Raw genomic sequence first — 13,101 nt, forward strand, 5'->3', positions numbered from 1 at the left:
TTCACATCTGTGTCTTGACACTCAGTGATACATGCGACATGGAGTTTTTGGATGGAAACAAGGTAAATACGCGATAATATCTCGTTAAAGTCATGGCGTCTTTAATTCTGCTCTCGCGTGCTCTCACCTCCAGATAGGGTTTTGCTGTTTAATTTAAAAAAAAAATTTTTAAATGCCCTCCCGTTCAAAAATTTTCTTCCCCCAGAAAATTGAGATTTTAAGCTTTCCAATGATGTATCACACATGCATATCAGACAATTTCGAAAATTGGCCAAATTGGGGGTCTCAGAGCAGAACTTCAAGTCACCTGAGTGTTTTCCGCCATATGCATTTGTTATGCCTGGAAGCTAGTTGATTAAAAATGAGTACTCTGTAAGTGTAACAAATAATTCAATATCATTTTACTGAGAGGACTGACTGAACGCTCATGTTTCAGTGCCATTGTCAGCGGCAGGGGAGCCAGGCCCCCCCAGTGGTCGAAACGTGTCATTGCATGTAGTTGACTACATATATAAAAGTTGTAAAGCAATAAAACTGCTATAAAAATGAATTGATTGAAAATATTTTTTTTGATTCAAGCAACTTTGAATGATTTAGACACAAATATTCTACCCATAATATGGCCCAAACACAAAAATAATTGCTTCAATCAAAGAAAACTTTTTCAATGAAAAATTAAGTGTTCAAATGCAAATTTTTCAATCTCAAATATTTTTTCGCATTCAAGAACTTTTTCTATGATTGATTTTTTTCTTTTATTGATTGAAGTGATTTTTCTTTTTGTAAATATATTTTTTATGAAGCAACATCTTTTTTTTATTGAATAAAAAAAGACAAAAATGTCCTAGCCAAAATGTGGCCCAAACACAACTCAATATTACTTCAATCAAAAAAGTTTTTTGAGTTTCAAATTTATTTTTGCATTCAAACATTTTTGATTGAAGGGGCTTTTTTTGGGGTTGAAAATATATATTTTGATTGAAGCAACTTTTTTTGATTGAATAATAAAGACACAAATCTACCCCCATATGGCTCCACCCAGGGGATACAATTTTTGACTGGGGTAACTACATTGGCACGACACCGGCGATCGCACCATATTCAATGGATGATGATCTTGGCGAAATGTATTGCCTAAGCAGCCTGATTTAGAATTACCCTCAAGAATGGTGGGAAACAAACAACGCTCATTGTCAACTTATTATTATGAATATTCTTGTTAATTAAGTTAATTTTATTGCTGACACTGCGTTTCGGGGTCATTAACATGTTGTGCCCCCCCCCCCCCCCGCCCCATAAGTCAAACTCCGCCTATGATTGACAACCCTCAACGTCCAATTCAATTTGACTCGGAGGGTTGGCAGACATTTATTGGCTTCCAGTGAGTCAAGTACAGTGGGTAATTACATTTACTTCGTTACATTTACTTGAGTAAAATTTTGAGAAAAATGCACTTCTTACAGCAGTTTTACCACGCAATACTTTTTACTTTTACTTGAGTAGATTTGTGAAGAAACAATACTCCTTCTCCACTACTTTTGGGCGACATTAGAGTCGTTACTTTTTTCTTCTTCATTCTACATATTGATTATTTTTGCCAGAGATGCCGACAGTGGTTGTCTCAGTTTCACCAATGAAGAAACACTGGTTCCATTATAGCAATCAGAAGTAGCAATGTTTTTTTCCACTAGAGGACACTCATGTTCTTTTGACGAGTCATAGAGTTGTTCTAGTCTGAATTTGATGATTTTTTGTTATCTTCAGTGGAGCCTCCAGAAATTTTTCATAGGGGTGGCCAGATGGGGCCACTTAAAATCTTGGGGTGGCACACCAAAACTAAAAGCCATAATTTCATCTTTTCATTATATTATTGCAGTAAAAAGGTTAGGGGAAAACTATCAGAAAGACTTAAGGACACGGCTACTGATATACTTTGGTGTATTGTGCAATATTTGATATTACTAATGATTTAATATGCATAGTCCATAACCATCCAGTCAACATTTTGTGTTCCACAACAATTGTATTTTATTGTGTTATGTATATATTAGGCATAAGATGTACATTTAACTAGGGCTGTCAAACGATTAAAATTTTTAATCGAGTTAATCACAGCTTAAAAATTAATTAATCGCAATTCAAGCCATCTCTAAAATAGGCTATACAGTATGTATGTATGTATTTTTCTGTAAATTATTGTTGGAATGGAAAGATAAGACAAGACGGATATATACATTCAACATACTGTACATAAGTACTGTATTTGTTTATTATAACAATAAATCCACAAGATGGCATTAACTTTATTATCATTATTTCAGTGAAAGGGATCCACGGATAGAAAGACTTGTAATTCTTAAAGGATAAATGTGAGTTTGTATATTGTGACTAAATATTGCCATCTAATGTATTTGTTGAGCTTTCAGTAAATGATCCTGTAGCGACTTAACTGTTCTGCCAAAATGCATGATGGGAGGTGGTGCAACCATGACTGTGTGTGGTGGCTGCAAATGCTATATCTTCTCTGCGTTGGGTACACTACAGGGTGTTAAGAAAAAGATAATCTCCTGTCATTCTTCCCTACGTCGCTTCCCACAATATTTATGGTTGCTGTGGGAGAGATGACAAAGCTTTCGCCTATTAAAAGCATGGCCCCAATGAATATTTGTATGTACTCCACCCTGCCTCTTATCTCTGTATATAAGTAAAACGGCGCCATTGTAGGCTGTTTGCGGCAATGCGTGAATGAGTCGTACAGCGAATGTGTTAATTGCGATAAATATTTTCTATTGGGTAATTTTTAAAAAATTAATTACCGCCTGTTAATGTGATAAATTTGACAGCCCTACATTTAACAAAACAAAATAAATGCATTCATTTGGGATGAAATGCATAACTGATGCTACAACAATCTAACGACATACTGGCAAGCGGGGTGACCAGTGGGGTGGCCAACCAATTTATAGGGGTGGCCGTGGCCACCCCCTGGTGGCGCCACTGGTTATCTTTTTGGCATAATATGGTAATGTAATACATACGTTATAGTACAGTATACTAATATAAGTTCATATAGATGAAGTGCGGAGAAAAAATACCATGACAGTGATAACTGTACATACGAAGTTAATTCGTTCAAGGACCTTGTTTGTGAGTCGAAATGGTTGTATGTCGAACAGGATTTTCCCATAGGAATACATTATATTTCTATTAATTCATTCCACAGCCCAAAAACCTACACTAAATCCTTAAGAAATACTGCTGGTACTATTAAAAATGGCTATGACACATAGCAAAACAAATAAATTATAAAAATGACTTTCAATGTTGTCTTGAGAACACCGTCATCTGCGGCGGACAGTAGGCGTTTTGTGTAGGATAAGTTCTGAAATAAATGATAAAAACCTGACGAAGCTGGCGATTTTTTGGGCTGTTACCACAATAATAATTGTCACCTTAACTTATAAAGACTGGCAAACGGAGGTCGGAGGAGGACCACGGAGATGTAATGTTGAGCCAGTTCACGGATGTGCACCCCACGCTCATGTTTTTCGATAATTTGCATCATTTCAATGGTAAGCGTCACATTTTACCTTGTTTCACCATTTGAACTAACCTTTTTAAAACCTGTTTTCTCTCACAAGAAAATCCATGCGTTCAACTGTAGTGCTGTGGATATAGAAAAAAATGGGAGTGTCAAATTTTACGTCGGATGTCGAAAACATCGTGTGTCGAAGCAATCGTATGTTGAGGTACCACTGTATTTTAAAAAATCAGACATTGTAAGCAGTCACTCACAATGTTAATTGAGTATTCTTTTCAATGGATACAATTCGAGTCCATTTTTGGATGACAACTTTTACTTTGGTAATATGTAAAGTGACGCTACCCCTGGCGAAGTGACACAATATTGTACATCAAACATTTTATTATCATATATTCAAGTAGACAAAACAGATTCAGGTGACGGAATATTCCGCTTAAAGTGAAAGAAAAAACAAAAAAAGCCCTTTTTTAAAATTAGAGACTCAAGTGAACAGTCATGTGGCAGATGGACATTGCCAGAAGGGAACGCTACGTTTCTCCCTGTGCCTCCAAAACACATGAATAGTAATGTCATTTAATATGAAGCAACACAGACGTGCGCCAAATAGAAGTCATTCACGAGGGAAACCAACAGGCCTCATGAGTCCGATAGAGCCAACTTTTTTTGTTTCCACCAAAAAACCTAACGTGTGCTCCCTGTAATTTCAGCAGCTTTCATTTTGTAAGGCTTTGTACCTGGTTGGTACGCACACAAACGCACAAACACCGCAAATCTACATTGACACATTTGTGCACAGGTTAATGATTCCACGATTAAATAGACATTAAAAAAATGTACAAAGAAAAAAAGCATGAAATATAAGAAATTAAAACAACAAAGTGGAATTGTCACAAATGAATGTGGGCATATTTAGAAAAAAAAAAAACAGTTGGATTGAAAGAATCACATTATTCTAAGTGAACAATACTACACACCCTGAGCAATTCACACACTCACACATACGTGTAACACACATTCATGCAAACACAGACGCACCCAATTGTGATCAAGTTTAGTTGTGTGATGTTCTAGGACGTAACATCATTTGAATCATCAAAATTCATCTTGACTTTGCGTCAGAAGTCCTAAGCGCTTGTTGTTTTTAATCTTCCCAAGTCAGTCGGCTGGCCGGCGCTATGATTGGCTGTACGAGTTGCTTTGGTTGCCGTTGGAGCTCTGATCGTTCTCGCTGTGGAGGAAAAATAAGAAACACTGAGTTTTTGCATTTAGTCGTTCTGTGTTGATATACGGAACCTGTTAGGCGGCGGTTTGGGTTTGGGCATCTTGTTGAGCACGGCGGCGATTTCCTTGCGATCATCAAAGTTCTTCCACTGGTCGTACAGTTTGAGGATAACACGGATAATCTCCAGAATCTCAAAAATAGAAAAACATGGATGATGTTATTTGGGTCACAAAAGCCTAGTAATGTAATTTGGCATGAATAAACAAAAAAAAAAGTCTAATGTGACAAGATTGCAGCTGCTTATATTTTGTTTATATTTTCCATTTTGTATGTACCACATTATCATATAGCTTGTGTAAATTTTGTTATTCAAAGAAAAAACTTTAAAAACATTAATTTAAATGTTTGACTTCATCATTTGACATACTTTATTAAATGGAAAAATCTTAAAGATGACACATTTTACATGGTCATATAAGTTGAATCTAGTAACTATTAGGGTTGTTCCGATCATGTTTTTATGCTGCCGATCCCGATATTTCCCGATCCAATTGCTTTTTTTTTTTTTGCTCCCGATTCAATTCCAATCATTCCCGATCATTTTTCCCGATCATATACATTTTGGCAATGCATTAAGAAAAAAATGAATAAGGCTCGGATGAATATATACATTCAACATACATTACATAAGTACTGTATTTGTTTATTATTACAATAAATCCTCAAGATGGCATTTACGTTATTAACATTCTTTCTGTGAGAGGGATCCACGGATAGAAAGACTTGTAATTCTTAAAGGATAAATGTGACTATGTATATTGTGACTAAATATTGCCATCTAGTGTATTTGTTGCGCTTTCAGTAAATGATACTGTAGCCATTTAACTGTTCTGCCCAAATGCATGATGGGAAGTGCAACCATGACTGTGCGTAGTGGCACCAATCGATATATCTTCTCTGCGTTGGGAAATAACATTGGGTGTTAAGAAAAAGATCAACTACTACCTTTCTTCCCCACATTGCTTCCCACGATATTTCTAACTGTTGAGAGAGGGATTGTAAGGCTTTAGCCAATTAAAAAAGGCTCCAAAGGCTGCCTAAATTCTCTCTACTTATTTTACGCTGCCTTTTAGCTCTATATACAGGTAAAACAAATATATATATATATATTTAAAAAATGCACGTCCGATATTTTTTTGCCGATTCCGATACTTTAAAAATGACGCGATCGGACCCGATCGATCGTCTATATAAAGATTAGGGGTGTCAAACGATTAAAATTTTTAATCGAGTTAATTACAGCTTAAAAATTAATCGCAATTCAAACCATCTATAAATTATGCCATATTTTTCTGTAAATTATTGTTGGAATGGAAAGTTAAGACACAAGATGGATATATACATTCAACATACGGTACATAAGTACTGTATTTGTTTATTACAACAATAAATCAACAAGATGGCATTACCATTATTAACATTCTGTTAAAGCGATCCATTGATAGAAAGACTTGTAGTTCTTAAAAGATAAATGTTAGTACAAGTTATAGAAATTTTATATTAAAACCCCTCTTAATGTTTTCGTTTTAATAAAATTTGTAAAATTTTCAATGAAAAAATAAACTAGTAGCCCGCCATTGTTGATGCCAAAAATTACTTACACAATGCTCATGGGTGCTGAAGCCTATAAAATCAGTCGCACCCAAGCGCCAGCAGAGGGCGACAAAACTCCGAAAAACACAACAAGTACACATTTCACTGTGCTGTCATTTTAATCTGAGCGGGGCATGTGCGTTAATTGCGTCAAATATTTTGTGATGAATTTAAAAAATTAAGTACCACCCGTTAACGCGATCATTTTGACAGCCCTAATAAAGATGCATTTTTGTAAAAAAGTTCGCATACAGTATTTGTTACACATTAAAATTATAAAATTTAAATGATGAAACTTCATAATGAAATGGAAAAAAATTTCAACTGCGACAAGATACCACACAAGTTGATAGAAAACAAAAACTGCAATACCACAATTTTTGTTAAAATTTACAAAAAAAAAATACCACCAGTTAAGAAGTTCACACATGCCATTAACAAATAGCAGTTATATCACACGTATGTTGAACATCATGTTCTTTGACCGACTTGTTGTTTAAATATTCATCCCTACTTAATTATATATGATCAATCTTTGTGCGTGGGACACTCCAAGCCTCTCCCATTTCTCTATTTTTCTCTTTTTCAGACACATACGCCAGTCTCACCTTGTCCATGTCCACTGAAAGCTCTGCAAACCACTGCCTGGCGTCCTTCTGCTGCACCACGCAGGCCACGTGCAGACAAGCTTTTGTGAATGTAAACAACAACAAGGTCAACATGGCTCATGGGAAACGAGGGGATGCGTGTTGTACCTAGGGCGATCATGAAGGGAGGGTAGAGCAGACATAGGTCGGTCCTGTACGTGTCATTGACGATGCGCCTGGTGGGGAAACAAAAGCTACAAATCACGACAAAAATGCACTACACTAATGCAAAACACTAGAAAGGAGGAGCCACCCACCAGGCCAACGGCAACAGCATGTCCTCCTGACCCATATCCTGCACGTACTGCAGGAGCGGGCGGTACGGGTGGTACACAATCAGGCAGCAGTCCTAAAACGACAAAAATAAACCCATTTAATCCCTTGTCAATGTAAATTGAATCTTTTAATCAACTCACCATCAACTCTAACAGGTAGAACTCACACTCTAGTATCTGTAAAGACAATTATGACCATGAGTTATAAGTTGTCATAACTAGAAATAAAGTCAACCAATGTTATTCTATTTTCAAGTTTTGATGGAAAGCTAAAAAAAAGAATTTACATGCCAGTTAATCCAACTCATTTAATCAAGTTCACAATATTAACTTGATAAAAATGAATTATAATACTGTAATTTTCAGACTATAAGCCGCCACCCACCAAATTTGACACAAAAACGCCATTTGTTGATCGAAAAGCCGCACTGGACTCTAAGCCGCAGCTGTCCTCACTGTATTATCGGATCTTTACACCAAAAGATATTAACTGGTAACACATTATGTGACAGCGGTATCATAAGACCAAATGAACCACCAGGAAGCATTAATTAAGAAGCTTCATTTGGCCATCACTGCGCCCTTGGGGGGAGACAGTCAACCTCTGCTGCCACCTGTTAACACTGTTGTTGTCCAGCATGCCTCCTGGCCTGCATTGCAGCGCTACAGATGTAAATAACAATCTAAATTTATGTTCTGTGCTAAATATTTCTTCAGTTACTGTTCCAGTTGTTTCATTAATTGCTAGTTATGGTATTTGGTAACACTTTATTTGACAGTAGCGTCATAAGACTGTAATAACTGTAACTGTATAACTGTAATAATTATGAAATTACTCTGCCATGAGCATTAATGAATGCTTATAATAGATGTCATTTTGTTTCATCCTGCAAATTATCTCACATTTGAATGGATGTAAAAGATCCAAGCAGGACATAAATGGAGTTAGTGACATAAAAATACCAGATGACACTTAATGACATCTATTGTAAGCATTCATTAATGCCATGATAGTGTCATGCCATAATAATTACAGTCTTATGGCTGTCTTATGGCGTCGCTTTCAAATAAAGTATTACCTATTAACCCAAATAACTCAATTAATAAGCTGCACAGCACTATAAGACACACAATTCAAAATGAGGGGAAAATGTAGCAGCTTATAGTCCAAAAATTACGGTAAGTCGAAATACATTTTTTAAGAATTTGACTTACTGTATGTCTTTGTTTTGTTTTTTGTTTTTTTGCAGTATAACTTTTTTTTAGGGCTGTCAAACGATCAAAATTTTTAATCGAGTTAATTACAGCTTAAAAATTAATTGACCGTAATTAATCGCAATTCAAACCATCTCTAAAATATGCCATATTTTTCAGTAAATTATTGTTGGAATGGAAAGATAACACACAAGACGGACATATACATTCAACATACTGTACATAAGTACTGTATTTGTTTATTACAAGAATAAATCCATTAACATTATTAACATTCTTTCTGGTAAAGGGATCTGCGGCTAGAAAGACTTGTAGTTCTTAAAAGACAAATGTGAGTACAAGTTATACTAATTTTATATAAATTACTTAGAGATCTAGCCAAGGCAAAGTCTGAGTAAGTTTTATGTGTATTTTCCACAGCTATTTTGATTGGGAATGCCAGTTCTCTTTGCATTGAACGCTTTTCTTTTTGTGAAGATTATTTTTTTGGGAGATGGGAATATTATTTTTGTTGTGCTTTCACTAAATTATACTGTAGCGACTTAACTGTTCCGCCCAAATGCATGACGGGAAGTTGGGCAACCATGACTGTCAGTGGTGGCTGCAAATGGTATATCTACCCTAATTTTCGCACTATAAGGCGCACCTGACTATAAGCCGCAGCCCACCAAATTTGGCCCAAAAACGGCATTTGTTCATAGATAAGCCGCACTGGACTATAAACCGCAACTATCCTCACTGTTTTATTGGATATTTACACCAAAAGATACGTAGTAACCGGTCACACTTTATTTGACAGCGGCATCATACGACTGTCATAAGACCACCATGAATCTTTGAAACAATTGGCTGCAAAGCTTCAGAGGGACAAATAAACATCCCAGTCAAAATGGATTGGACATCTAGCACCGTCAAAGGCAGCCAATTAGTTTATCTTGTCTCAATACATTATACAGTCATAACCACACGCTCTTGTCATTTTGCGCTCTATAAATAAAGGTTTACACATATGTCTCCGTGGCTTGTGCTTTGACGCTATGTCGAGAGATGTCTGACTTACGTGATTCATCCTGTATGGGAACTCCTTCGGAAAGGCGTAGGAGAATCGTGTTTTCACTAGTTGGAGGGGGAATTATGAAATATTATGTTAACAAATGTTATGTGAGCAAAATGTGTGTGTTTACTTACACACAGATGTTGCCGCGGAGATTAGCCTTGTGTTGGAAACAACTCCAAATTCCTACAAAAGAAAAAAAAACTTCAATCACAAGGTTACAAGTTATGAAAAAAAAAAGGCACGCACTTACCTCCACTTTTGATGCTAGGAAAACACATGTAGGTGCCATGAGAACAGGGTCAATACTTTTCAGGGAATATCTGAAAATTATGTCTTACAGTGTTAATATCACACATGATTTAAGATAATACTTCGATTATACCAGTACTTCTCAAATAGTGGGGCGCGATGCCAGGGGGGGCGCATGTGTCCTCGGGGAACATGCTTTCTTCTTTTTTTTTTTTTTTTTTTGCCGTACTGGATTAAAGTGTACTTGCACATCCACTCAGTGGGTGGCAGTGGCGCTCTCATTTTCAGAGTGCGTGCAGTATTTTTGAACTAAGGAAGAGCACTCAGCACACAGAAAACAGATATGAAGAGCAGTGCGCCGCCGCCGTTTTCGAAAACCGTTTTCCGACCGGACTCACTCACGCAGCGACCCACTGTCTTGTCCGGTTCTCACGTCGCCGCTCGAGAAGTGCCATTTTCGGCTTGGGATCGTCACGACGACCGCCCTCACCTACGGTTCTACCTCGGCCACAGAGAATGTGCTTTTTTCGTGCCGTTTGCCTTTTAGCTTTGACTTTTAGTACAGTGGGTGATGAGGAAAGACCACTGTTTACTGTGTCTAAAAATAATTATGGCGGACTGCCAGAAGCCAAATCAATTAAGACGCCACTTAAAGACATTCGACCCCAATCTCATTGATAAGCCGCTTGACTGTTTTTCAGCGAAAATGTGCCGAATATTGCCAACAATCGTCCTGCTTTGTCAGTGTTATATCAGTAAACCAGTGAGCATTGTTAGCATGCTCATTGCAAAATGACTCCACACCATTGCAAAGGAGGTAATACTGAGTGTGAGCAGCAAAAATAAAAACTGTCCTTCTGTCCACGGACACTCTTTTTTTCCTTTATTCATTTTTGTTTTTTCGGTCAAATTTTTTGGCATACTGTCCTCATGAGTGAATGTTTCTAATCAATTTGAATTTGTTATGATTTACGGATTTTATTACATTTTATTTTTCTGTATCAAATGGTCAAAAATGTACCTTGAGTGTATTTTTACAGTTTGAATGTGACTTTTTTTTTTTTTTAAATTCAGGCAAATTGATGCACGTCGAGTCTTCTCTGTTACAAACAAAACAATGTTAATAAAGCTATACTTTATAATAAGTTGATCTATGTTACTTTTTTTCTTTATCAGAAAAAAAGGACACAATGTTAGGCAGATGCGTATTTATAATAGTAATTTTATAGAAAAATAATACTATTTACAGTGGCGGCAGAGAGTTTTGGGGGGGCGCGAAACATTTACGTCTTGCTTGGGGGGGGCGTAACAGAAAATAATTGAGAAGCACTGGATTATACTAAGGTTCACCTTGCATAGAAGCGTTTAAAGTAGACAGTCGCAGTGGCGATAACCTGTTGCCTCAGCTTCAAATGTTCTCCCAAAGCCTGAATGACTAAAATAAGACAACATGGACATTGTCTTATCACATTAATTCAATAAAAGTTTCAACCTTAAATGACTGATGGTGCACACCATTGGCAAAAAAGATCTGCAGCTTCCAGTATTCCTCCTCCGAGAGGAGCTTGAGGTCCTTCTGACGTTCCTTTGTGAGGTCCTGCTTGTCCAGCACCCACTGCAGACTTAGAATTTTAGGGTAATAAGAAAGAATGCTCAATATTTCAGTGCCATTGATGGCAATAAACGTCCAATCCATTTGGACTTGGAGGGCAGCAGTGATCAAACAAAACATGATCGTTCAATAGTAACCATCCTAGTTCAAATGGATTTTTTGTTTATTACTGTCAATGGCAGTTAATTGTACATTTGGACTCGTAGGAAGGCTTTAATGCCACAAACCTGACACTAATAGTTAAATATATAATTTTCATTACAATTGAAAAAGATAACGGTACGACTCAAATGTGGGTGTTTGTAATTTCTTGTAGTAAAAACAACAACACAATAAAATTATTTCGCCGTAGCTACATAAGGCACTACATGATGGGGCGGAAGTAATTCTGATCACTGTCATTAGTACCAAATAAGCGACAAATATTGACATAACCACTAGTAGCCATTTTTTGCTGTTACTACGCGCAAGTGATTGTTTAAAAAAAACAGATAGTCCGAGTAAAATAGTCATTTACTTTGAAAAAATAGAACACTATTAAAATAATAACATTTTACGAGATTTTACAAGAAGAGAATTTTGTTATGAAGGAAGAGTTAAATGGCGGCGGTGGCGGCTAATGCTAGGCCATGCTAAAAAGACGGCGGCTCCCGCGATAAAAACGTTTGGAGTCCGTTTCGTTAGCTCAAACTTACTAGTGAGAACTTTGCCAGAAGTTTCCAGCCATTGCGGAAGAGACGAGGTAGAAGATGACACTTTAAATAGGCGTTATTTTTCTGCTAAGAAGTAGACGCCGGAAACAGTGGAGTAACGAGATAATATTTCCGGAAGAAACGAGTGAAAACAAAGTTCCACTTGGAACAATTCCAGCGATAGAAATATTTGTCAGTGATGGTTAAATCCATGGACGGCTATGCCAGTCAAATCAAATGACATATGTACTTGTCAATTCCAACTTTGGATATACACTGCTGGTCAAAAGTATTGGCACCCCTGCAATTCTGTCAGATAATGCTCAATTTCTCCCAGAAAATGATTGCAATTACAAATGCTTTTGTTAGTAATATCTTCATTTTTTTGCTTGCAATGAAAAAACACTAAAGAGAATGAAAAAATTAAAAAAAATAAATCATTTTGACTTTTACACAAAACTCCAAAATGGGCCTGAAAAAAGATAGGCACCCTCAGCCTGATACTTGGTAGCACAAACTTTAGACAAAATAACTGGCAACAACCCCTTTCGGTATCCATCAATGAGATTCTTACAATCCTCTGCTGGAATTTTAAGCCATTGTTCTTTGGCCAACTGCTCCAGGTTTCTGAGATTTGAAGGGTGCTTACTCCAAACTGCCATTTTCAGATTTCTCCACAGGTGTTCTATGAGATTCAGGTCTGGACTCTTTGCTGGCCACTTTAGAAGTCTCCAGTGCTTTCTCTCAAACCATTTTCTAGTGCTTTTTAAAGTGTGTTTTGGGTCATTGTCCTGCTGGAAGACCCATGACCTCTGAGGGAGACCCAACTTTCTCACACTGGGCCCTACATTATGCTGCAAATTTGGTTGGTAGTCTTCAGACTTCATAATGCCATGCACACGGTCAAGCAATCCAGTGCCAGAGGTAGCAAAACA

General features: G+C 36.9%; 1 protein-coding gene across 1 annotated transcript; it reads right to left on the reverse strand.

Annotated features, from left to right (window-relative positions):
- Window positions 1-3,907: 3,907 nt before the first annotated feature.
- Window positions 3,908-12,331, reverse strand: ccnc (cyclin C). Its single transcript, XM_057823179.1, has 12 exons — window positions 12,170-12,331; window positions 11,378-11,484; window positions 11,213-11,297; window positions 9,864-9,933; window positions 9,745-9,796; window positions 9,617-9,672; window positions 7,483-7,518; window positions 7,324-7,415; window positions 7,175-7,242; window positions 7,028-7,107; window positions 4,838-4,956; window positions 3,908-4,772 (listed from the first exon to the last, which is right to left on the reverse strand). The coding sequence occupies exons 1-12, from the start codon at window positions 12,199-12,201 to the stop codon at window positions 4,718-4,720; spliced, it is 852 nt and encodes a 283-aa protein (XP_057679162.1). The 5' UTR covers window positions 12,202-12,331; the 3' UTR covers window positions 3,908-4,717.
- Window positions 12,332-13,101: the final 770 nt, after the last annotated feature.

Source organism: Corythoichthys intestinalis, chromosome 19 (assembly GCF_030265065.1).
Source record: "Corythoichthys intestinalis isolate RoL2023-P3 chromosome 19, ASM3026506v1, whole genome shotgun sequence".
Lineage (NCBI taxonomy): Eukaryota > Metazoa > Chordata > Actinopteri > Syngnathiformes > Syngnathidae > Corythoichthys > Corythoichthys intestinalis.